Raw genomic sequence first — 27956 nt, 5'->3', positions numbered from 1 at the left:
AAAACTTCAGTACTACTCTGTTCCCTCTTAATTCTATCCATGTCCATGACACCCTCAACTTAACCTGGTGAAGTGGAATCTAGTGGGCCCTTATCTCTATTGGCCATTCTATTCTGAAGTGTTACAAGTGTGCCCCACAGTTAAGAATCTGAGACCATATGTTTTCAAAGAATACAGCAGCACATCATCTGTTGCTGCTCCATTTGCCACTGCTGCTGAGGCGTGCAGCCACCCTGCTGCTTGGCACCGCTTGCTCTTGGTGCCACTGTGTCTGCTGCCTGTTCATTTCGGAACCTTCTGCTGCTAATTTTTACAAGCAACCATGTGACGTTGTCAGCATCTGTGAAAGTTCTCAGCATACTATAACACACACTGTTTCTGCTGAAAGCATGAGAAGTGTCCACCTCCATCCGATGATTCTCTGTGGTGCATAAAAAAACCTAAACGTGCTCAGTATTATCAGTTACAGTATTTGATAGTGTTTCTCAGCACAATGCTGCACCATTTTGGAACATTTAAATCCTCTCATGTGAGAAATTAATTGTATTTAACCCCTTTTGTTGCTAATAAGAGCAGTTGCATCGCAAGAAAATAACTATCATACCCAACCGACAACAAGCTTCGGAACACACTGTCTGTACCAGGAAGCAGAAGTTTAACAGAGGTGTGCGACCGTTTCAGTGCAGACCTACCTGTTGATATTGTGTCCTTGTCAGTCTGCACATTCTCCATGTGTTAACCTCACCTCCCCTTACCAGTAGTACAGTTGTTCGTACGCTACTTGTGAACTCTGTTGCTGACTTAACTCTGACATAACACTCATGGTGTGGTTTGTACACCAGTAAACAGAGAACAAACAAATCTGGTAAACTCTTAATTTATTGTTGAGGCCCGGTGTCCCAAAGTTTGGCAAGTGTACATTTATTACAGCAATTATGCAAAGTTACAAGTGAGTTCATCAGAATTGACGGAGCTCATGTGTTCACAATTACTTCACAGCACAACCGCCATGGGCAAAACAGTTATTCAGGTATGGCTTTACAATTTAATCTGCACAACAGCTGCATACTGTGCCGCATATGATTTATGCTCTGTGCCATGTGGGAGTTAAGGCCACAATGCTGGGTTAGTTTTTGATCTGCTGGCAATATGTAATACAAAATTCTTCAAGACACAAAACTATCTAAACCCTCCAGCGTGACCAAGAGGTAATCAACAACAACATAGTCACAAGATTGAGACAGTAAACAAATAGTCCACATCGTCCCACTTATTCACATGTGTTGGAGTGATGGCATACTGCACAACGTAAGCTTTGCTCATTATCTATCATTGTGTCAGTCTGTTTAGATAGTCACAATTGAAATATACTTAATCAACACCAATCAAAATACTGCCTACACAGTCGTACTTTTAGACGTTATTAATTGGACATGAAGAAAAAGAAAACCCATTATGCCATAGAGATGTGTTCTCCATGAACAATGGCTCATCAGCTCCACTAGAAACCTTTCTATCCTGTAAGTGACATCAGACAGGCCACTTTAGGAATATTAATGCTTCTCATAATAAAATGGCCTCACGCAGTAGCTCCAGTGGAGACACTCTCACAACACTATGTGAAATAATTTCCCCCACCTCCTGAATCTGGCAACACACAATTTTATGATGGACTGTTTTTCAATTTTGTGCTGCACTGCCTTGAACTGTTCCAGCTGGTCATAACTGAGGAGGTGTCTACCACTGCAGACTATGCTGTGTTTCTATTTGTGATTTCTGTGGTATTCTTACTGCAACCCTTCAAACTTCCCCTACACTGCAGTCGGAACTCTCATCGCAATGACTTGGATTGTTGGCGCGTGCCCTCTCCCTACTGCACAGCAATGGGTTCTTGTCGCTGCTGCCAGCTACTGTTAGTTCTGATTATTATACTCAATCAAAATTCAAATATCTCAAGAGCCTAAACTTGTATCACAATGCGGTTTTGATAAATCTTAATCATTGCTGTAATCTGCAAACTTAGTACCACTGAAATGAATGTGCACAGTGGGGTGACATACTACTGCCATATCTCAACTACCTAGCAAAATATATGACACTTCATTTCATAAATACCTCAGATGGAAGTTACAACCCAAAATTGCTCGGGTCTAACAGTGGAAGCTGATAATTCCCCCCCCCCCCCCTCCCCCATGTCCCCTTAACAATTAATGGGTTAGGAAGCCAATGTTTGATATGTAAGGGACACATTACAAATTTGTGCTAACAGGTTCTCCAACCAGCGTACGAGGAACTGACACCAGGAATTGCATTCTATATTCATGAGCATCTTTAGTTTGATAACAAGGTGTTTGGATCTGCCCTCACCCGCCACCCCCAAGAATATGATTTGACTGAACTGAGATGAAGGTTGTCTCAAATGAAGTGAATGCAGATGAGAGGGATAGAGAAATCTAGAGAGTAAATAGCAATTAGGATTGAGGAGACAGAGTAAAGTGTATGAGAAGGATTGGAATATAACAATATTGTGAAAAGGAAAGTTGCTACTCACCATATAGCGGAGATGCTGAGTCGCAGATAGGAAGCATATCTGCAACTCAGCATCTCCACTGTAAGGTGAGTAGCAACTTCCCTTTTCACGATATTGTTACATTCCATCCTTAATTTCCATTGTTTGTTTGAAGGATTGGAATATGCGAGCAGAGATCTCACACATGCAACTGGAAATTGTGGCATGCTGCCAATAGGACTGCAGATGTATATTCTGTACATCTCTTTTACTTTCTCGTCTCTTCCAACATAGGATGGTAGCCTTTTTCAATTATGGTCAACTGTCTCTTAAGAGATAAATAACTAATAAGGTATCTCTTCACTTCACAGGGGCTGCAGAAAGAATGGAACACCATTCCACTTGTTCAGGCTTCTGCTATTGTATCACGATCCAGAATTATGTTCTTCACTGGATACAATGCGCATCAGCCCTGACCAGTACTGTCTCACATGGGTAAGTTTTGAACTATGATCTCTTTACATATTTAATTTGTTAAACTTTCACTGACTCTTGCACATTCTGTGTGTTTCTGAATTCATACACATTTAAATAGTTTCTATTTAAAAAAATCAATTTAGCTTGGATTTATTGACAGTTGGATGGTCTTTGTGTTATGTAGCAGACATGTTTCCTGTTATTCATTTTTATTGAATCAATAACAATTTTTAATCACTTGTCAACCAAAATGTTGAAGTTTTGTTGTTTAAAAACCCAAACAAAAACTGAAATTATTACCTAAGGCCAACTGTGTAAACACCACTGACTGGAGGTCAATTTTGACCTTAGTTCGGAAATTGAACTCTGTTCATGACTCCACGCCAAGATCCACTGAAGGAGGTGCAGTGTTGATTTAAATTAGCATGAAACGCTTTTTAATGCTGTAGAAGAAGTTCTTGTAAAGTGCAAACACTACATGATGAAAGGAGACCACACACTGAAAAGTAGAAGCATTTGGTTCTCACTAGGCACCTCACAAAAGAAAGAAAACTTATTAACTTTTGGATTTATCCTTTGACAAGCTAGGAGTGGGGGGAAAAAAACCTACTGCATGGTTCTACCTAGACTGACAGTGAAAATGCTGTTTTGTGGCAGGTGGACTGATTGTGGTGGGGCTAGTGTCAAGTGGGGTGGGTAGAGGGGGAGGGAAATGTGCTGGGGGTGAGTGGTTAGCAGCTCAGAGGGAGGTAACTCTCATCTGCGTATTTCTGAAATGCTGGCAGTGGAGGGAAGGATCCAGATGACTCGGGTTGTGAAGCAGCCGTTGAAATTTTGGATGTTGTGCTTAGCTGCATGTTGTGCCGCTGCGTGGTCAACTTTATTCTTGACAACAGTTTGGCAGGGGCCATTCATCCTGGTAAACAGCTGGCTATTAGTCATACTAATATAAAAAGCTTTGCAGAGCTGGTATATTACACGGCTGCATCCACCAGTGGCCCAGCCTCTGATGGGGTAGGACGAGCTTGTGACAGCACTGGAGTGGGAAGTGCTGGGTGGGTGGATTAGGTAGTCTTGTACCTGGGTCTTACACAGGGATAAGATCCCTGTGGCTAGGGGCTGAGATTGGGAGTGGCATGGGGATGGACTGTATAATGGTTAGGGACAGAGATAATGTGACATAGTTATGCTAGTGCAAGTTTAGCTGCACCAGGAATTGTAATTCCAGAAGCGCATGCGGGTATAGATGCATATGAGTTAAGAAGCATCGTGGCAGTTCTGGAACATTAATTGAAGATTAATTTCTTCGAGCTTTGGTTTAAGGCATGGTAATCATACCTCCCTATAATATCTTTGCTGCATGGAGATGATACGAATAAAAATAATTACAAATATTTATGTTGCATAAAGACTATTTAAAGAATCTGCACAACTAGGATGTTATGAAGGTTGGGTAGGCGACGGAATACCACTTTAGGAGGGGTGGGAATGATCTTGGGTTGGATGTCCTTGATTTCAAGACATGATGATTGGTAATCAAAACCCTGGTAAAGGCATCAGTTCACTTGTTCCTATCCGGGGTGATACTGGGTGGTTTGTAGCTGGCTCTTGGGCTGGTGTCTGTGAAGTCAGTTGTGTCTCAATCCACTGACCCAGCACTTCCAGTTCTAGTCCTGTCATAGGCTCATCCTACCCTGTCAAAGGGAGGCCACCTGTGAAAGTGGCCATGGCATATACCAGATCTGCTGCAGTCACTGCACAGCTTTTTGTATTTATATGACTACCAACAGTTGTCCACCTGGATGAACGGCCACTGCCAAACTGGAGACAAGAGAAACGTAGACTACCCTGTGGTACAACATGAAGCTGAATATAACATACTTGATTTTAATAGCTACTTCACAACCCAGGCCATCTAGCTCCTCCCCATGACTTCCAGCTTTTCTGAAGTGTGCAGATGGTTGTTACCCCTACATCACATTTTCTGCTCCCAAAACTGTTCTACTCTCAATCAGGCTAACCTTCTGTCCCCACACTAACAGTTTCTACTCCCACTGTCCTATAACCTCTTCCCAATTCATGCCCCTTCTCCCTCATTGTGCTCACTCTCTGCCAACACACCCACCAGTCTTCCCCCCCCCCCCCCCCCCCCCCCACTCCCACAGCATCCCAAAGCTGCTGGCCACCTTCTACAGTAATAGCTGCATGCTCTACTTGATGGCACTCTTCTCTCTCCCCACCCTTTGCTATCCCTCCTCCTTCCTTGCCCATTCCTGATCGCTGCTTTCATTCAGTGCAACAGTTGCATTCTGGCTACAGTGGCCAGAAATGGTAGTCATGTGTGCATGAGGTGTGCCTACTTGTGTGAATATGTGTGGTGTTGTGTTGTGTGTGTGTGTGTGTGGGGGGGGGGGGGTTATTTCTTTTCTGAAGAAGGGTTTGGCCGAAAGCTTAGTGTTAACAATGTTTTTGTTGTACCTATCTGGAACTCAGTATATCATCTTTATGGTAAATAGCAGTCTATCATTTTCATAATCATTGATATTTCAACCTGGACTTTCCATGGTTTACTTGCATAATGTAATTTCTTAACCTAGCCTTGCAATTATTTAGGAATAAAGGAGATGACTCAAAAGGCAGAAGTGCTGCATCGTTGATAGGTACACAGACAAAAGGTACAGAGCTTTGCTAACTTTTTTCAAGTTTGTAGGAAAAACAAGCACCCCCCCCCCCCCCCCAATCACACACACACACACACACACACACACACACACACACACGTACGTCACCCTAAATTGTGCTCAGTCAACTGCCAGATCTTTCCTGGTCCATGGTGAGTATACTTTTTGTTTTTGTACCTATCGACAGTGCAGCACTTCTGCCTTTTGGTGTTGTCCCCTTTATTCCTAAATAATCATAATTGTCAATCAGAACTTTCCGTGCTTTATTAACCTCTGTCTTAACTCTCCGTCTGAACAGGCCTTGGAAGGCCCAACGGTACCGACCAGCCGCTGTGTCATCCTGAGCCTACGGGCGTCACTGGATGTGGATACAGAGGGGAATGTAGTCGGCACACTACTCTCCCGGCTGTATGTCAGTTTAAAAGACCGGAGCCACTACTTCTCAATCAAGTAGCTCCTCAGTTTGCCTTACAAGGGCTGAGTGCACCCCACTTGCCAACAGCGTTCGGCAGACCGGATGGTCACCCATCCAAGTGCTAGCCCAGCCCGACAGCGCTTAACTTTGGTGATCTGACAGGAACCAGTGTGACCACTGCGGCAAGGCCTAACCTTACATATTTAAAAAAAAAAATTGAGTTTCCGTAGTGTGAGAGTGGCATATTCACATGACTGATTAACATTTTTCGTGTTATTAACTTGTTTATTATTTACTTCTTCTTGACTGTATTTCCAGTAAACAAAAAACATATTTTTTGTAAAGACACAAGATTGTGAGTTGACAATTGCAGCTGAACTTGACTTGACATGTGAAATTTTGCCAGTCAGAGATGATCCTACTTCACAGTTATACAATCTGGGATTAACATATATACAATGCAGGGTTTCAAATGCAGTTTGATCTGAGATCATTTTCTGTGTTAATCTATGGTCAGTTGCTTTATACAGTTGGCCCTCATAGTACCATTTATATTTGAATCTGTGCTCTTCTTGAGAAACATTACCTTTTCAGTAAACTTCCATTAATAATATATTCGTGATTATCAGTTCCAGTCGCTGTTTGCAGCAACGTGCAGCTTGCCTGTTGTACTTTGCATGTGGGATGTTTATTTCCGTCAAGAAGATCCATTCTTCATCTACTTCCTTGCTCTTGTAATGCTTGTTAATGCAAGGTGAGGAAAGTAAGTGCTGGTAAATTACCAGAAATGCATGCTTGAAATCATAAGGATAATCATTCGCTAACCAAAAGTGAGAAATTATTGAAATGTATTTAAAACTTAATCATTTTGTTGCATGCCAGTGCAGTGTTAGAATGAATGACGAGGTAATGAAATACAGTAGGGTTCCTGTGCTGTATGACTTAATATAATTGAGAGAGACATGTTGGTAGAGCTGAAACACAGTTACTTTTAATTGATTCAAAAAATATTAGAAACATTTGTTAAATACATCAAGAAGTAAATGCCATAATTATATGAAAATTTAATAGAACTGGTGTATGAGTAAGACACTTTTTAATGTACAAGAAACTGGAACATTTTTGGGGAATTGTTTGTGTATTGTCACAGAGAGGAAGTATGAAAATAAGTTAATAACCATACACATGAGTTTCAACAAAGTTTTGTGTTGGTGTTGATCAGAGGTTTATACTCCACAGTTCAGTTGTATATCAGATAAAGACATGCAATATGAAATCAAGTGATGTGGTGTTTCCCAAAACTAGGCTTTGTTCATGTCTGAACTGCTGCAGGTCGCCAAAGCATATCTGACAGTGGATGCAAACACAGTAATTATGTAGCACTTTGAAGACAGCCAGTGAAAGTCTGTAAGTGGGAAATGGTATTTACGTCCATTTACTCTCACTTGAGTAATCCGTGTTGCTATTGTTGTCTGAAGGTGTTTTTATATTTGTAACACCACTTACCTAACATTAGTTTCCATCTTCCAAGAGTACACACAAACTTTTGATATTGCTTGCATTTAAGGTTGGGTTGATTTGTAGGAAGAGACCAAACAGCGAGGTCATCAGTCTCATCGGATTAGGGAAGGCTGGGGAAGGAAATCGGCCGTGACCTTTCAAAGGAACCACCCGGCATTTGCCTGAAGCAATTAAGGGAAATCACGGAAAACCTAAATCAGGATGGCCAGACGCAGGATTGGACCGTTGCCCTCCCGAATGCGAGTCGTGTACTAAACACTGTGCCACCTTGCTTGGTGCATGTTAGGCTCCATAATTTCCAGCAGGTTATTTAAGTGACTGTCAGACCAGAGCATAAGAACCCCTCGCCCCTAGAATTGACACATACTGCTTCAAGTACAAAATTTTGTGCTCATTGGACAGTAATGTGGAGCTGTTGGTTGTTATGTCCCAGCCCCATTAAGGGAATGCCACACTGCCTTTGTCCTTGAGGTTCACGAGCAGCTCAATATCAGCTGGCATCAGCAGTGGAGGTGATGGTGGGAATGGTGGCAATGACAGTGGTGCAGTCCCTTGGTCTACGAGGCCAGGCTGTAATGCCAAATCATCTCCACAGAAGATACCATACGGCAATGAAATCGGAGGACTTGTCCTTTGATAAGGTATTGCCCTTTGTGGCTGCAAGTTGCAAAGTATGTGGTAAGAGTCGTGTATGCACGAGTTTTCTTGTTAATTCCAAATCTCCCCTGCTGACGTTTATGTGTAGATAATTTCTACCCCCAAGACTCTGATGGTTTAGCTCACGATCCCGAGGCCATTCAGCATTCGGCGTAGAAACCCAAGGCGTGATTTACCTACAGCTACTTGTGTGGTTTCCTGTAAGCTCTGATTGACTGCCAGTTTCAAACACTGGCACAGTTCATAGAATATCATTGAGAAAATGATAATCAAGTTTCGACAGTTTTTAAGTTTCCTGATTATTTGATAGTTATACAGTAGAGCTTCAAGTTACGGGCGCTGAGTAGGAATTTTTGAATTCTTGGTTCGCAGAAACCAAACTACTATATTAATCAGTACTTCGTGAACAACGTGACTGCCCTTGCTCCTTATGGTGTTTATGAAATTGTACACTAGCAGCTACAGTGTGATATTTCTGAGAATAGTAGGATGATGAAACCTCACATATTTTCTTAGAGAGTCAAACAGAGGGGTTAATTTCCTCAGAAAAAAGTGTGGTCCTAGAAATCCGTAATCTACCAGACAGTATGTCTTCTACCTGGCAGTTTCACCGCTGCTGTTACAGATTTGAATTACATCCATTTTCAGTGACCTTATGATTTCTTGTGATTTCTCGATAACATTTGGTTTGCAAAACTGATGTCTACTGGTGGAGTATGCAATGCATCTATAAGTAAATATAATGGATCTGGAATGAGATTTTCACTCTGCAGCGGAGTGTGTGCTGATATGAAACTTCCTGGCAGATTAAAACTGTGTGCCCGACCGAGACTCGAACTCGGGACCTTTGCCTTTCGCGGGCAAGTGCTCTACCAACTGAGCTACCGAAGCACGACTCACGTCCGGTCCTCACAGCTTTACTTCTGCCAGTATCTCGTCTCCTACCTTCCAAACTTTACAGAAGCTCTCCTGCGAAACTTGCAGAACTAGCACTCCTGAAAGAAAGGATACTGCGGAGACATGGCTGTAAAGTTTGGAAGGTAGGAGACGAGATACTGGCAGAAGTAAAGCTGTGAGTACCGGACGTGAGTCGTGCTTCGGTAGCTCAGTTGGTAGAGCACTTGCCCGCGAAAGGCAAAGGTCCCGAGTTCGAGTCTCCGTCGGGCACACAGTTTTAATCTGCCAGGAAGTTTCATAATGGATCTGGTTTTGCTGGTCAACTTTTCCTCTCTGTGTTTTGACATATTGTTAGAAAATTTTTGTTCACTTTAATAGATTTGATGACAGTTATGAAAACCATCTTACATTGCGCTGGAAGAACATTAATGAAACAATGGAAACTCCAGGTAGGAATATCAGTATTGTAGGAAAAGATAAATTGCTACTTACCGTAAAGAATACATGTCAAGTTGCAGACAGGCACAATTAAGACACTAACATAAAGCTTGTGGCCACAGTCTTTGTCACTAAAACACACACACACACACACACACACACACACACTACTTCCAACTCCAGCATCTCAGGCCAGACTGATATTCTACCCCGAGATGCTGGAGTTGGCGGTTTTTTGTGTGTGTGTGTGTGTGTGTGTGTGTGTGTGTGTGTGTGTGTGTGACTGACAAAGGCTGTGGCCAAAAGCTTTGTGCGAGTGTCCTTTAATTGTGTCTATCTGCAATTTGACATAACTTCTTTACAGTAAACAGGAAGAACATTTATCTATCTATATATTTATTTATTTATTGATAACAGGCTTCAGACTTTTTCATCAATCAGTCAATAAATAAATGTTCTTCCTGTGCAATATGAGATCGTTTTCATAATAGTTAATTGGAATCACAAAACAGTTGCAGATTCATTCTAACTCCATTATGCTGGAGATACTGATTAGTAGATTTCAATTTATCATCATCTGTGTGCTGTTATAATCAGGCAGCGCAATGTTACGAATCTTCCCAAGTGTCCAGAATGAGATTTTCACTCTGCAGCGGAGTGTGCGCTGATATGAAACTTCCTGGCGGATTAAAACTGTGTGCCCGACGGAGACTCGAACTCGGAACCTTTGCCTTTCGCGGGCAAGTGCTCTACCATCTGAGCTACCGAAGCACGACTCACGCCCGGTACTCACAGCTTTACTTCTGCCAGTATCTCGTCTCCTACCTTCCAATCTTTACAGAAGCTCTTCTGCGAACCTTGCAGAACCAGCACTCCTGAAAGAAATGATATAGCGCAGACATGGCTTAGTCACAGCCTGGGGGATGTTTCCAGAATGAGATTTTCACTCTGCAGCAGAGTGTGCGCTGATATGAAACTTCCTGGCGGATTAAAACTGTGTGCCCGACTGAGACTCGAACTCGGGACCTTTGCCTTTCGCGGGCAAGTGCTCTACCATCTGAGCTACCGAAGCATGACTCACGCCCGGTACTCACAGCTTTACTTCTGCCAGTATCTCGTCTCCTACCTTCCAAACTTTACAGAAGCTCTTCTGCGAACCTTGCAGAACTAGCACTCCTGAAAGAAAGGATATAGCGGAGACATGGCTTAGCCACAGCCTGGGTGATGTTTCCAGAATGAGATTTTCACTCTGCAGCGGAGTGTGCGCTGATATGAAACTTCCTGGCGGATTAAAACTGTGTGCCCGACCGAGACTCGAACTCGGGACCTTTGCCTTTCGCGGGCAAGTGCTCTACCATCTGAGCTACCGAAACAGAAGTAAAGCTGTGAGTACTGGGCGTGAGTCGTGCTTCGGTAGCTCAGATGGTAGAGCACTTGCCCGCGAAAGGCAAAGGTCCCGAGTTCGAGTCTTGGTCGGGCACACAGTTTTAATCCGCCAGGAAGTTTCATATCAGCGCACACTCCGCTGCAGAGTGAAAATCTCATTCTGGAAACATCCCCCAGGCTGTGGCTAAGCCATGTCTCCGCTATATCCTTTCTTTCAGGAGTGCTAGTTCTGCAAGGTTCGCAGAAGAGCTTCTGTAAAGTTTGGAAGGTAGGAGACGAGATACTGGCAGAAGTAAAGCTGTGAGTACCGGGCGTGAGTCATGCTTCGGTAGCTCAGCTGGTAGAGCACTTGCCCGCGAAAGGCAAAGGTCCCGAGTTCGAGTCTCGGTCGGGCACACAGTTTTAATCCGCCAGGAAGTTTCTTCCCAAGTGTATTTGTTTCAGGCCTAGTTGGAGATAGAGGGGCTATTTTGTTTGTTTGTGGGAACAGGGACAAGCTAAATGATAATATGCCATCTGTGACTTTCCATTATTGTAGGAATGAAAGATGTTAAGTAGGTATCTTTTTCTGATTTCTCTTGTGTTGAAGACAAATGGCTAAGCAGGGTGAAGCATAAGTGAAAACAGAAAATATAAATTGAATAAGCGAGCTATAAAAGCTGCATCCTTGTAAACAGCGTTAATCATATGTCTGTTATAATAAAGTACTTTACACCTAGTGTCTGTTTACCTGAAAATTAAGGAAAAACTAGTAACCTTTTAGCTGAATGTTACGCAAAGAAGATTGCTTTTGTTTTCCAGATGATTTATTGTTTGCATGAAAGTCTCCATAATACTACTAGACCATTCATTACATTAAATACACACATCGTATTTGAACCATAAAAATTGGACATTATTTAAATAATAATCATGATCAACATCTCAATTAGCACTACCCTTAATTGTAGACAATTTGTAGTGTGTGTGATGTAATCTTGTTTCCTTTATTCGTTTCAGATCTCAGATAATTGGACTGAAAAACAGTAACAAACAAGAAATTATAGATATTCTGTCATCAATGCCATGTGCTTTAGAGGCAGATGATGTCAATGATTTCTGCTCATTAGCTCAGTATTATGCATTTCGGACGCCGTCTACATTTAGAAGGGTAAGTCATAGAATGTAAGGAACTGAACAGTGGATGCTTTCAATTCATTCATTACTCATGCTCCATTTATGAAACTTCATTGATGTGTAACAAGTGAAATCATATGTTAACAAAAATAAAAAGCTGCTGCAGACTACAAAAATAGGTAACTCGTTTAATTGCATATAACTACTTGTGCTTACTCCAATAATTTTAACACAGTAATTTTTACTTTTCTATTTTGTAAAAAGCTGGTATGTACTCCCTTTTTCTGAAAAGCTCCATGACAGTGTTTTTTAAAAATAGAAAATTGCTCGTACAGAGTAATGTTCCTAGCACCTATCAGAGTAGTCCCCTTAGCTATCTATGCACAATTGCCAATGTTTCTGGAGGTCTTGGAAGGAAGCAGGGAACTTTCCAACTGCGATACTTGTAAGCTCAGTTGTCTGTGATATCTTTATGAACCTTTCCTTTCAGTTGTCTTTCCACTCACAGAACCAAGAAAAAATCGCAAGGCGAGATGTCTGGCGAGTGTGGCGGATGTGAAATGGCACTAACAGAATGTTTGGCCAGATACTCAATAACAGATAAAGCAGTATGGGGTCGTGCAGTAAGGACCAGTTGTGAGAACACTGCAAATCAGGGTGGCAGTGTCTAATTGCTTGTTGTAAACGTTACAAGACTTATTAAATGTAAAGAGTGTGGTGGTTCACTGTTTGACCAGGAAGAACACACCCATGGTGAACTAATCCTTTACTCTCAAAGAATGCAATCAACATTTTCCTTGTTCTCAAAGGATGTCATATGACTTTTTTCAAGGCTGGTGATCCAGGACTCTGCCATTCAGCACTTTGATGCTTACTATGTGGATCATACTGGTAGCACCAACTTTCATCCCCAGTAATATACTTTGACAGAAATGTAGAATCACATATGTCTCTATCCAGTAGTTCGGCAAAAATTCTTCACCTTTCCTCCTCCTGTTCATCTGCTAGCCTGTGAGGGATGAGTTTTGCAGTAAGATTCCGTTTCCATGCATCTTCGTGTAAAATCTTATGATACACATCACAATTGAAATTCAGTTCTTCCAATATTGCACACACAGTTATAAGATGATCTTCTTGCAGTAACATGTTTGTATCAATATATTCTGTAGATGTCCAACAACTGTGGGATTGTCTTGCACTGAACTTCCGCCTTCACAAAACATTTCCTTGAAAGTGCCTTGTCTGCGTATGCTTGCTTAATCACTGTCCACATTTCAGAAGGGGTTTTCTTGAGCTTAACACAGAATTTAATGTTCACTCTTTGGTCTCAATCAGCATCTAGTGTGTCACCATAACTAATGTGCCAAGAACCAGAGCAGTGTGTTGCTAAGCGCAGCCCTGCTACCTAGTGTGTTTGTATGGAATCGTGGTTAAGGTCATTTCAAGAACACACACAAACTAGGTAACATAAAAATATTTGTTCCTTTTTAGTACTGCAAACTCAGAATAAAAACACCTGTCCTGGAATTTTTCTGGCAAAGATAGTATAAATGGGACTCTTGGTACCCTTAGCTCTGGGCTGGGGTATTAATGGGTTGACATACAAAAAACATAATGAATAAAACTATGTTAGTGTTGAATCCATAGGATTTATGGACCGATCAGTCAGTTCTGATAACAAAACTGAAGTCTCTTGTTTCCGTCTAGCGAATCGTGCTGCGAACTACAAACCAAGAGTTTTGATCAATGGATAAGCATTGAAGTACAATCCTTTCCCAAAATATCTCGGAATCACTCTAGATAGATCCCTGAGCTACAAAGAGCACATCACCAAGCTTTCTCATAAAGTTGCTGCAAGGAACAACATACTACATAAGCTCAGTGGTACCACCTGGGGAACCTCTGCTGACTGTCTGCGTTTAACTGGCATCAGTCTTGTGTACTCTGCTGCAAGTACTGTGCACCTGTCTGGTTGGAAAATGTACATGTGAAGAAGGTAGACACAAAACTTAACGACACAATGTGCTGCATTACTGGTTCCATCAAATCAACCCCATGCCACTGAGTCACATCCCTCCACCTCACTTAAGGCAAAACAAGCTTTCCTGAGGGAGGCCAAGAAAATCTCTACATCAACTTCTCTACCACTGCACCAGGGATTCTGTCATCCGCCACAGCAACAATTGCGATCAAGAAGATCAGCATGTATCACTGCAGGACAACTCATCGCGGATGGTTTTGATCTAAATGAAAGCTGGAAGCATGAATGGTCAACAAAAACATTGAGAACACGAGCCCATCAACTTGGTCCCACAAATAAGCCAAAAGGTTTTGACCTACCGAGGAAACTTTGGTGCTGCCTCAACAGGTTAAGGACTGGACATGGTTATTGTAGGTACTTCAAGTAGAAATGGGGCTGGATCAGTTCACCAATGTGTGAATGTAATCAAGAAGAGCAGACAATTGAACATTTAGTCCAACGCTGTCCAATTCATTCATACCCTGGAATTCCCGATGACTTGTTCACTCTCACACCCAGCTTAATTAACTGGTTGAAGAACACAGACTTTAAGGTTTAATCTTGTCTTATATCATATGTATATTGTATAAAATCATTTGCCTTATATCAACTGTATATTGTATAAAATCACCATACGATTAAATAAAATAACATTTAAACCCTAGGCGTGGGTGAGTGCAAGGAAGGAGTGACATGCAACATACATAACTCTATAGCACTTAGAGTGATTTTAGCCAAAGTTGGTACACTAATAAACCACTGCCTGGATTTAAAAAAATAAGGAAAACTAGTGACTGAACCACCTAGCATTCCTTGGAGTGGGGGCGGATATCGGAGAAAGGGGAGGGAATTGATAAGTCAGCTTTACTATGAAACACCTTGAGAAATTTCAACAAACTTCAATTAACTGAAATCCTATCAAGTGTGAAATATGCTCAGTGATTAGTTTTGTAATTAAAAAAGATGTGGAAGGTATTAAAGTTCATCGGCAAATTAATGAAGTTTTTGGGAAAAAATCAGTAGTGGAATGGTAAGATATTTGAATAAAGCATTTAAAGCATTTACTTACATCCCTGGTAAAGTGTGAAATGGGCATGTGCAAAAGTCCAAGAAATTGGACACTTCCTGATTTTTCTCAAGTTTCAAGAGATGTGCTTTGTAAAATTCTTACAGAACATTTAAACTATTGAAAGTGGGGAGTTCAAGCTCAGTAAATGGGTTTTGTTGCTTTGTGACAATGTGCATCCACATACTGCACCATGAGACAATATCTCATTGCATTTTATGTCTGGGAACAACTTATTTATCCTTTAAACCTTTATAGCTTTTATCTGGTGCTCAATGATTACTACCAATTCCTGCTTTTTTTGTGGTAGTGCCCTGGGGGGAGAAGGGGGGGGGGTGCAAATATGAATGCTCAGCACCATGATAATGATGATGTCAAAACAGCTCTGCAGCCATGGTCAGGTGGCAGATTTTAATGATATTGCAATTCAGGAGGTTGTTTTTTGCTATAGTGAGTGATGTGAAATTGGTGGAAATTATGTTGAAATGTAGAATAAGCTATAGGTTGTGGTATGATGGTAACATTGTTTTAAAAAAATGCACTTCTTTGTTTAATATAAACAGTACTGAAAACCATTTTGTACAGTTTGCCATAAAAAGAGCAATACATAAAATAATGGAAAGCCAACCACTTGTATTGATGCAAGAACCACAGAAACACGTAACAAAACACTGCATTCACACTAGGTTTTGAGCACTAATTCTTTATCTAGTAACACATGTACACACACAACCACACAGACACTGGACTAATAACCCGGCTGTTTAGCCCCTTTACTCCCCTAACCAACCAACCCATCACAGACACACACTAAAAGTGAGTTATAAACATTTATAACAGTAGAAGAATTGTGTGTTTAGTAAAAGAATTGTGTATTTTCTGTTTCGGTTATTACTTCAGCAGTCTTTCTCATTGTGCCTGTGCGACTCAATGCCTCCTGTATGTGGTGAGAAACAATCTCTCTCTTCCATATTTTTGTAAATCTTAGAATTTAAATAGATAATTTGTAGGGGAAGGACCTAATCTTTCCTCTAAACTACTGAGCATCCTTACTTCTTACTTTATGAGTAATGGAAACTCGTTGAGAATACAGCAGTGCAGTACCAGAGTAAAGGACCCGCCTTTGAGTTTTCCCATGCTTTTTATAATCCCCCCCCCCCCCCTTCAAATCAGTCCTCTTGTTTGCTAACGTCTTCATCTCAGCATAGCTGTTATGCTCGACATCATTGTTTACTTGTTGGATGTATTCCAACCTCTGTCTAGTCCCAAAATTTTTACTCTCTACAACTCCCTCAACTCCCTCGAGGTAAAGTCTGTATAAATATGGTTTTTGGTTCTTGTATTTTGGTTTTATAAATCACTGCTCAACTGATACAGACTTTCCATTGTTAACAACAAAGCGAATGTAAGAATACTAAGATCTTTGGAGAGTCCTCTACAATGTATGTGGAGTCATTGACATTACACAATATTCTTATTGCGTTTTTTAAGTACACACATAATCTTGCACCACCACCACACATGATTTACAAAATACCTACAGTGCTCATGTTGACTGAGGTAGTCTCTCTTACCCCTTCTGTTCCTGCTCTACACTGCTTGATACATGTAATTATTGTGAGCCCTAAATAACTGCACTTGTTTTGTATCCTCTAGCTAGTGAGAAAAAGAGGAGGAAAAAAAAAAAAAAGAGGAGAGCTACTTGTGAGAATACTAAATAGTGTGACACTTGCATGATTACTTCAGAGCTTTGACACTTTTCGATACTTCTCATTCCTAAAGATTGGCATAGTTCAGAGCCTGCCTTTAAGACGCCCTCTCACGGGATGTGAAAGCATTCGTGGACAAGGAGCACAGTGTGGAATTTCATATTCCACTACATTGTGAAGTGTGAAAGGAACCATCTGCCATTTTGGATTTTTGCCTCTTGGAAAACAATGTGGCCAATGAGACACAATATCACTTTTATGTCCCAAACTAAACTCCATATTTGGTGGTTTTTATATTGCAGCATACATGCTATGAATATATGCCACTTCAAAGCACTACCCATTGAGTATTTCTGGAAAACATTAGATTTTTGGTGTAGTTTGTTGTTATAAAATGACGGTAGCAAAGGCTTCTTGTATTTGATACTTTTCAGATTATAACTTGTGTGCTATGAAACTGTGGCATTTCGATGTGACAGCACATTGATGAATTTACATAAGTGTGTCATTTTTGGTAAAATGTGTTACTTAAATATCAGATAATGACAGTGGTTACCAGCCTTTAGACAGTGGTATATATGTTGCATACTCTAACATAGACTCTATTGCCATTATTGAAAATGTAGCATAATTGATAGTTGTGAGGTACAAAGGGATGTGCTGTGGAAGCCTTGAGTTGTGTGAAAGTAGGAAATGAAAGGAAGAATTGATGCGAGGAAACAAGTGGTTTGAAACAGAGCAGTGCATTGTCACCTCTCCTCTTCATTATGGTCTTAGATGAGATAATTACTAGGGTGGTGGAAAAAACTGGAGAATACGAGCAAGAGAGCAATGTATGCTGCCTTTAATGACTACTGAAACAGAACATAATCAAATGATCTATCACTAAACCCAAAGAAATTCTATGTGTATATAAAAGCTATTAGTGGCACCAATGTTAGTGTCCAGTCCCCAGCAAATGAGATAAGAACTGAAATTGAGGATAACAAAGCAAAAGCTGATATGCTTAACCCTGTTTTCAAATGTTCCTTTATGAACAAAAACCCAGGAGATTTGCCCCAATTTAATCCTGGTACCACTGAAAAGATGAATGAAATAAGCATTATTGCCAGTGGAGTTGAGAAGCAGCTGAAGTCATTAAAATTGAACATAGTTCCAGAGCCCTAAAGAGGACAAAAAATGGTTCCCAGTTCTTTGAAAAAAGCACAGATCACACCCATTTACAAGACATGATGCACAAAACTACCGTCCAGTATCCTCGACATCTATTTGTTCTAAGCTCAAACATAATGAGGTGTCTTGAACAGAATGACTTCCTCATTGCCAACCTGCATGGATTCCGAAAACATCAATCACGTGAAAGCTAACTCGCACTTTTCTCATATAACTTACTGAAAGTTTTGATTCTCAAAAAGCATTTGACCCAGTACCATATCTACACTTATTGCCACAAGTTTGATCATATGGGATATGAAGTGAAATTTGTGACTGGATTGAGGACTTCTTGGTAGGGAGCAGGCAGCATGTTATCTTGGATCGAGAGTCATTGTAGATGTAGAAATAACTTTTGGTGTCCCCCCTGGAAGTGTGTTGGGACACTTGCTGCTCATGTTGTATATTAATGACCTCACAGACAACATTAATGGTAACCTCAGACTTTTTGCAGATGATGCATTTATCTGTAATAAAGTACTATCTGAATGAAGCTGCATAAATATTCAGTCAGATCTTGATCAGATTTCAAAGTGGTGCAGAGATTGGCAACTTGCTTTAAATGTTCAGAAATGTAAAACTGTGCACTTCATAAAATGAAAAAAATGTAGTGTCCTATGACTATAATATCAATGAGACATTGTTGAAATCCGCCAACTTGTAGTGCTACATCCCATTCCTTGAATGAGGTGTCCTTAAATACATATGTCAGAGAAAAGATGTTTGTGACTAAGACCAGTCAATAAGTGGTTAACACCACACTGTTGGGAAGTGTTTTAAATTGTAAGTGCTGATACCAGAGCTAATGATCAGTGATGTTTTTGTTGACCATTCATGCTTCCAGCTTTCATTTAGATCAAAACCATCCGTGATGAGTTGTCCTGCAGTGATACTTGCTGGTCTTCTCGATCGCTATCATTGCTGTGGTGGATGACAGAATTCCTGATACAGTGGTAGAGAAGTTGATGCAGAGAATTTTCTTGGCCTCCCTCAGTAGATCTTGTTTCGCCTTAAGTGAGGCGGAGGGATGTGACTCAGTACAGGTAACCAGTGGCATGGGGGTTGATTTGGTGGAATCAGTAATGCAGCACATTGTGTCGTTAAGTTTTGTGTCTACCTTCTTCACATGTACATTTTCCAACCAGACAGGTGCGCAGTACTTGAAGCAGAGTGCACAAGACTGATGCCAGTTAAACGCAGACAGTCAGCAGAGGTTCCCCAGGTGGTACCACTGAGCTTATGTAGTATGTTGTTCCTTGCAGCAACTTTATGAGAAAGCTTGGTGATGTGCTCTTTGTAGCTCAGGGTTCTATCTAGAGTGATACCAAGATATTTTGGGAAAGGATTGTACCTCAATGTTTGTCCATTGAGCAGAACTCTTGGTTTGTAGTTTGCAACATGATTCGCTGGATGGAAACAAGAGACTTCAGTATTTGATGTGCTTGGGATCAATCTCCAGGTCTTAAAGAAAGTTGACATCTTTTCCAGATCCTCCATATGAATTCGTTCACCATCTTCAAAATTACTGCTCTGTGCTACCAGTGTGATGTCATCAGCATAGATGAATTTAGTGGATATTGTGGTTGCTAAATCATTAATGTATCAATTGAACAGTGATGGGGCTAAAGCAGATCCCTGTGGTAGTCCATTATTTAGTTTCCGTTTGTGGCTTTTAAAGCTGCCTAGAAACACTTCAAATTGCCTTTCACGAAGCATGCTGGATATTATATCCACAATTTCTCAACTTGGTACAATGTGCAGTATCTTGTAGATCAAGCCCTGTCACCAGACAGTGTCATGCCCGGCTATCAGGTTGATGAAGACAGCTGTTGATTTCAGATGGCCTTGGAAACCTGTTTCAATATGGGTAGTTAAGGCAAGAACTTGATCATTGCAGCTGCTTCCTTGTCTGAAGCCAGCTTGTTCAGGAGGGGTAGCAACCTTGATGAACGGTGCTATTCTGGTTAGGAGGACCCGTTCCAAAAGTTTGAATGTACAACCGAGCAGTGCTGTAGGGCGGTAGCTTTCTGGGCTGTCTTCAGGCTTGCCAGGTTTGAGAGTGGCTATAACTTTCGACAGTTTGAATTGTCTGGGAAGTTTGTACTCTTTGAGTATGTAAGTGAAGAGCGAAGTGAGCCAGTGTATGCAGTTTGGGCCCATGTTATTAATCAGGGTGTATACGACCAGGGAGTTCCGGGAAAAACCCGGGAATTTTTTCGTCCAGGAGAAAACCGTGAAAAACCTGGGAATTTTTTACAATTTTGAGAATTTTTCACTGTTTTTGTTAGCAGTTAAATTTTTGTGATTTTGACTGTTAAGAACCAATATTCTAACGAAGGATATTACTGTATCCCACTTCTGCAGAATAATACAGCAACAAAACGTGAACGAGAGAAAAAAGAAAAAAAAAACCTAAGTCACAAAGGAAATTCGCCATATGCAATAACAAAACACAGTTCTCATACAAGCGTCTGCAAACCAAAGTGTGTCAAAGGCTTTAGGAAGAATTTGCAATGCTTCCTAACAACAAATCGCCTCCGATCAGCGGGACGTGACAGCTGTTTACATTAGATTCATTTGAGCGGTTGCGGGCGGGCTCTTGCGCATGCGCAGTCGAGTCGCATATGAGTAGTACCTTCTCCCGCTTCTGGCTACAGATGTATGGCTGGGCGCCACTATATAAATTGCTCTGGTTCGGAAATATCGTAGATACGGGGCTGATGCACAGAGCAGTCTGAGTTGTAGTGGGGAGGTGGGTAATCTCCACGTGACCCGTGTTTACGTTTAGTGATTTTGCTATTTCCTCTTCGTTTATTGCTCTCACATTAAATGAAAACAAAACGAATTTCTGTGGCCGAGAGCTACCAAATGAATTACAATACGTTCGCATAATTACAGAATTGTTAGTTTCAAGTTTTATTTCCACCTTTCTAACAGTCAAGCATCAATCGCCTTGCAGAACAATGAGGTTTTTTTTGTCGGTTTACCAAAGAGATTTGGCTTTTATTAATCTTTTGCGGTGAGGCAGTCAGTTTATTTGAAACGAAGTGTTTAATTTTACACAGTTGGCTAGTTTCAACTGTTCACTACATTTCAAGTGCACGTTTTCCATCTTCTAGCTCGTATGGCATTGTGCCATAATAAAGAACCAAACATGAGATAATACAGTACTGGTACTCCAGAAAATTTACATCTGAATCTGGACATACGATTGTGCACTTTAAGCCGAATTATGCATTTCAGTATGGTTCTCGAAATTGAAGTAACCTTTGAGGTTTTGTTTTTTTTTATGACATAATGCAAGATCTTTTAATGTTTTACAGTATGAACATGCGGGCTTCCTGTGTCATCGTAGATACGCAGGCACAGTGACGCCTGTTATCTGGCACTCTCTGGCAACTGCTAAAACGAACCAATTTCTAACAGGTCACGGGAAAATATTGCGAATGGTGGTTTGAAAAGTGTTACTTTCAAAGTAAATTTCCTTTTACGCAAGATGAACTATGTGCGAGAATGTACGATGAATTTCTTAAATCATAGAGCGTTTGACTCTCATTTAAAAATGAACTCTTTGAGGACGACAATCGAGAAGAATTTCGAGCCCAGAAGATCAGAAATTTACGTTGTTATTAAAAATTTTAGTGGCACATTTGTGTGATGTATCTTAAAGTGTAACACGCGCAAAAAGATCATTATTGTATGTAGAAGCTTAGCTCCTCTTGCAGTTTATTAATCTTAGAGACCAATATTATTTGTGAAAGCTTTGTTTTTCTTATAGCAACACTATGTATATTAATTTAAACCATCAACTTTTCTTTTTTGTGTGTTCGCACTGCTGAAGATTGATCTTTGTTATTGGTTGACTACGTCACATGTCCTATGCTGTCATCAGCTGGCGAGATCACGTGACAGGAGCAATAACTGGCTTACAAAAGCGTGTCGTAATCTTGATTTCATTGCTTCGGAAAGTAACATGCTGTGTAAGGTGGAATTCGAATTTATACCTCCGTAACACGAAAAAATGCAGCATACATGTTGCTGCACATCAAAGATCTTTCCAAAACGTGTTTTTTCCCCCCTGGGTTTCATTTTCTAAAGTGACGGCAAATTCTACGTCTGTGTAGAAAACCATAAACATTCTAAGGATTGATAAGTTTTACAGTGCCGAGGAAAAGTATACTGTCACATAACAGAAAAGGTGTATTTTCACCCGGGAGAAAGTGTATTTTCAACCGGGAAATCCGAGAAAAATCCGGGAATTTTTTTTCCTTGTCCATGTATACAACCTGTTGATAAATTCATTATAGATGCTGTCGGGGCCAGCAGCCTTACCAGCTTTTAGTTGCTTGACAGCACTTTCTACTTCTGCTATGGAGAAGGGCCTGGAAAGCGGCTCGTTTCTTGGGGCATTGCACTTGAGGTTAGAGAGTTTACATTTTACTGCTCTCGTATGATTCTTGTCTGTCTCTGCCCTTGTGAAGTCTGCGATCTGGTTGGCAGTGAGGTCGGGACTCAATTTAGGATACAGCTTTTTGAGGTGTTGCTTGCCAGTTAGCCCATTCAAGACTCTCCATGCTTTCCTACTTGACTTGGCAAAGTTCATTTCTTTGAGTGTTGCTTCCCATTTCTCTCATCTGTTCTTGTTTAAAGAGTGAAGTAGCTGTGAGCCCACTATTTGGTTTCTAGAACTTTGGTATTCTTGATATAAAGTCTCACTTTCTTGGTTCCAGCCAGGCACATATTCCTTTCTGTAACTCCTAGGAAGGTTTGACTTAGCAGCTTTGATAACTAGTCTAATGAATTCATCATAGCTTTTTACTGTTGTCTGTAAGTTCTTTGCAGCTAAGTTGGAGTCAAGGTCTTTTGAGAATCCATCTCAGTTAGCTCGTTGAAAATTCCATCTGGGTAGGGGCATTGAGTTTACAAGGAGAATTTTTAAACCAATTTCTGTCATAACAGGACGGTGTTGGCAGTTTGGGAAGTTAGACAGAACAGTACGAGTGGCGTTAAGTGGTTGATCTAGCTGATCTTTGGACACAAATACCAAGTCATGGTTGTAATCCTAATTCCAGCGTGCCGAGTGGAAGGTTCCCTTGTCTTTCACATCAAAGACCAAGTGCATGCTGGTAGTTTCTGCCCATTGAGCTAGTAACTCCCCATTGACATCAACGGTGTCGTACTGCCAGTGCATGTGATGGCTGTTAAAGTCTCCAGTGTATATACAAGGGTGATCGAAAGCCGGCAGAACTGTGGAGGTCCAATTCACACTTGGAGGCTTGTACAGGCTGACAATTTTTAAGTTTTTTATCTGGATTACTATTGTGTAGATGTGGTTAACGTATGTAAAATCAGTTACATGCACTCCATTTAGGATTGACTTCACATAATTGGCTATTCCATATTGTGGATGGTGGACAGCTTAGACCAGTGTATAACCAGGTATTTCCTCTACGCTGAAGATCTTGCTCATCTTTGGTATGTGTTTCTTGAATGTTGACATCATTGTTAAGTTCATGCAGTTGTTTCTGTAAATACTCACATTTGGCAGAGCATATGCCTTCAGTATTAAGCTGCATAATACGAACTAGGTGTTTCTCGTCTCTAGTTGGATGATCCTGAAAAGGATGGTATTAGTTATGTTTCCGGGCATATTGTATATCACCTATGACACTGTTGCTCGTTTAGCACCACCCAGGGGTCACGTGTAGGGTAATTTAGGTTATACCTACGGACGTGAGCAACGATCGACCCCCAAGAGCTCCGTGAAATTTATTTATTTTTATTTACAAGTCTGGTTCTGTAGAACCAAATCGAGGAACAAATCTCCGAGGTCATGGAACGTGTCAGTACATGAAATTACAACATAAAAGTAATAACAGATAAAATAAAATGTCTATGAATCCAAAAAAAAGTCAAACCACAAGTTTAAGTAAACGAAGTCAACAATGTAACATAGGAATCAGCTTAATTTTTCAAGGAACGCCTTGACAGAGTAGAAGAAGTGAACCATGAGGAAACTCTTCTGTTTTGATTTGAAAGCACGTGGATTACTGCTAATATTTTTGAGTTCTTGTGGTAGCTTATTGAAAATGGATGCAGCAATATACTGTATGCCTTTCTACACAAGAGTTAAGGAAGTGCGATCCAAATTCAGGTTGGATTTCTGCCTAGTATTAACTGAGTGAAAGCTGCTAATTCTTGGAAATAAGCTGATATATAGGAATTCATGGAAAATATATTCTCTCTCTCTCTCTCTCACACGCGCCCACACACACACACACACACACACACACACACACACACATTCGCAAACTTACACAACTTATTGCCCGAACTGCCCATTTCTGAGCCAAAAATATCCTTTGAGAATGGGAAGAGTTGCACCAAAAATAATACCATATTACATAAGTGAATGAAAATAAACACAGTAGAGTAATTTTCGTGTCAAATGATCACTTACTTCAGATACTGTTTGAATAGTAAAAATTTCAGCATTAAAGCTCCTGAACGTGGGCTTTCCACGACAGTTTACTATCTATCTGAACACCTAGAGATGTGAACTGTTCAGTTTGAATCGTATGCTCATTCTGTGAAATTAAAATGTTGGGTTTTGTTGAATTATGCCCCCCCCCCCCCCCCCCCCCCCATTTGACTATTCCTTACTCAAACACCACATTCTCAGTACTGTGAATAATGACCTTTTGCTGTCTGTTGTTGAAGTAAGAGGTGAACCAATTGTGAGCTGCTCCTCGTATTCCATAATGGTCCAACTTCTGAAGCAATATTTTGTGATCAACACAATCAAACACTTTATTTAAATTGAAAATGCTCAATTATCTTACATACACAGCCTTTTCAATTACTTTAGCAAAGACTGGTGGCATAGAAATAGGTCTACATTATCCCTTTCTCCCTGTTTATAAAGTGGCTTTACTACTGAGTACGTTTAATCGTTCAAGATAAAGGAAAAATTAGAAATATGCCTAAGAACAGGGCTAACATGTGGAGCACAGTACTTTAATATTCTGCTAGGCACTCCATCATATCCACGAGAGTCCTTATCCCCATGTCAGTATCACAGAGGAGTATTTCAGGCATCAATCTCGGAAAGGAATTTTCCAAGATAGTTATATGATACCCTGTAGAATCTAAGTTTTTATTTAATTCACCAGCAACACTCAGAAAATGATTATTAAATACTGCATATATATCTGACTTATGAGTAACAGAAATACTTTTACTGCAAACTGCTTTTATATCGTCGACCTTATGCTGCTGACCAGACACTTCCTTCACAACTGACCATATGGTTTTAATTTTATCCTGTGAATTAGCTATTCTATTTGCATACCACATACTCTTTGCTTTCCTAATAACATTGTTAAGCACCTTAAAATACTGTTTGTAATGGGCTACTGTAGCTTGAATGCAACTACTTTTAATGTTTTGATATAGTTCCCACTTTGTTGTACATGACATCCTTATCCCACTAGTCAGCCACCCAGGCTGCCTTTTACTTTTAGTACCCTGTTCCCATTGTATTAGCTTTCCTACATAGTTTGTAATTATATGTAACATTTGTTTGAGCACAAAAGCCTTTTGGTGTTAAAATTTGTGCATCATGGTCTGAAAGGCTATTCACACTTTTACTAACTGAATGCCCATCTAGTAATGAAGAATGAATAAAAATATTATCTATTGCTGTACTACTGTTCTCCTGCACCCTGATTGGAAAGAATGCAGTCTGCACCAGATCATGAGAGTTTAGGAGATTTGCCAACATCCTATTTCTTGCACAATAACATACAGAATTAAATTAAATCCAATAACACAAAATGTCAGAGATAATAAATGTATTGTAATTGTTAATTATCAGTTTGAATATCAGATCCGTTATGTAATTAGTACAGAGATGCAGTATACAAGTTGATAGCTGTCCTCATTTATCTTCTGTTGAGTTGTAATTTTGAAGATATATAAGAAGGTGAATTGAATCTCATTTCTAATTTATGTGGTAGAGTGAATGAGAATGAGAAATTAATTTTCAGCAGCTTTATGTGGAGCCTGTAAGCAGGCGAAGTCTGAACCAAGTTGGAGGAAGAAGGCACAGACTAGCTGGAGCCTGATCAGTAATACTTAACGGTGACCGAATATTCAGTAAGCAACATTTGTTGTATACAAAAGGAGTATTCGGGTGACAAATTATTGAAGTGTTTGGTGCATGAGGTGAAGTATAACAAACCACCACGCAGCGCAAGCCAACCTGAAATGCTTCAAACTCATACAAATATATGTGTGTAACACTTTGTGGGGATATGAAATGGAATAATCACATAGGCTCAGTTGTGGGTAAAGCTGGTGGTAGACTTAATAGAATACCAGGAATGTGCAGTCTACAAAGGCGATTGCTTACAAATCACTCGTGCAACCTGTTCAGAATATTGCTCAAGTTTATGGGACCGATACTAAGTAGGACCAACAGAGGATATTGAAGGTATACAGAGAAGAGCAACACAAATGGTCACAGGTTTGTTTAATCCATGGGAGAGCACGACAGAGATACTGAAGGAAATGAACTGGAAGACTCTTGAAGATAGATGTAAACTATCCCGGGAAAGTCTGCTAACAAACTTTCAAGAACCCTCTTTAAATGATGACACTAGGAATATACTACAACCTCTTACATATTGCTCACATAGGGATTATGAGGATAGGATTCGAATAATTATTGAATTATTGCACTCACAGAGGCTTTTGAACAATCATTATTCCCATTCTCCATATTTGAATGGACTGGGGGAAAAACCCTAACAGTTGGTACAAAGGGATGTGCCCTCTGTCACGCAAGTCATAGTGGTTTACAGAGTATAGATGTAAATGTAGATGTAGATGAAAGCAGTGGTGTTCACAGATGAGATGATGATATAGGGATACAGGGAGGAGGAGATGCAGCAACATCTGGATGCTTAAAAAGAAACTGAGAGACAGTATGGAATGAAATTGAATGTAAGCAAATGTGGGAACCTGGTTACAACTAGGAAAAAAGAAGACCAACTAGCAGAATAAGGATTAGGGGTGTGCAATTGAAGAAGGCGGAAAATGTCTGGTACTGGGGAAGTGTGGTAGAGGAAAATGAAAGAAATGAGAAAGAGATCAGTGAATGTGGCAGACTGGCAGAAGCATTCCTGTGAAGTTTTAGCAGCCTGGCAACATTAACAGAGGAGAAAAAGACCTACAGTTACTTCCAACAGGATGGAGCAACTGCCCTTACGGCTGATCGAACCATTGAGCATATTTGTACACTCTTCACGCATGACCTAGTTGTTAGCAGAGGTCAGTCTGGTCTGGCCTAGCTGGCCACCCAAGTCACCTGATCTGTAAGTGTGCGATTACTTTGTGTGGGGTCCCACAAGTCTAACGTGTATTGCAACAGTCCTCATAGTCTTCGAGAACTGCAGGAGAACATTTTGGATGAGATTGCTGCATTTCCAGCAATCGAGCTTTGACCCGCCTTCAGCAGTTTGCTGACCAGGGCCAAAATGTGCCAAGAGATGAATTGTAGTCACGTTCAACATCTGTTGTAGTCAGGTTAGTACTGTATTTCCTTTGCTGTGTTTCCTTGTACCTTGGAAACCTGTTCTCCAGGCCACTTTCATTTGCCCCACCCTGTGTATATAAGTTACTACATCCAGTATTGACCTATGCATCTGAAACACGGACAGTGAAGAAAAGAAATGTAAGCAGATTACAGGCATGTGAAATGACACTCCTCAGGAGTAGGATAGGCGTAACAAGGAGAGATAGGATGAAGAATGAGAAGGTAAGGGAACTAGATGGCGAGGTTTATGTTCT

At 40.6% G+C, this 27956-nt stretch overlaps 1 protein-coding gene across 1 annotated transcript in view; it reads left to right on the top strand.

Moving 5' to 3' along the window:
• The window catches only part of LOC126195385 (TBC1 domain family member 23), a 242644-nt gene that overhangs the window by 81958 nt on the left and 132730 nt on the right, over nt 1-27956 (top strand). The window contains exons 4-6 of the mRNA XM_049933975.1: nt 2881-3004; nt 6712-6836; nt 11981-12131. Of these exons, the coding sequence (XP_049789932.1) occupies nt 2881-3004; nt 6712-6836; nt 11981-12131 (400 nt within the window). The remainder of the gene's footprint in view (nt 1-2880; nt 3005-6711; nt 6837-11980; nt 12132-27956) is intronic.

The sequence above is a fragment of the Schistocerca nitens genome, chromosome 7 (assembly GCF_023898315.1).
Source record: "Schistocerca nitens isolate TAMUIC-IGC-003100 chromosome 7, iqSchNite1.1, whole genome shotgun sequence".
Lineage (NCBI taxonomy): Eukaryota > Metazoa > Arthropoda > Insecta > Orthoptera > Acrididae > Schistocerca > Schistocerca nitens.
The sequence above is the reverse complement of the archived record's forward strand: the minus strand, read 5'-3'. Positions and strand labels throughout refer to the sequence as shown.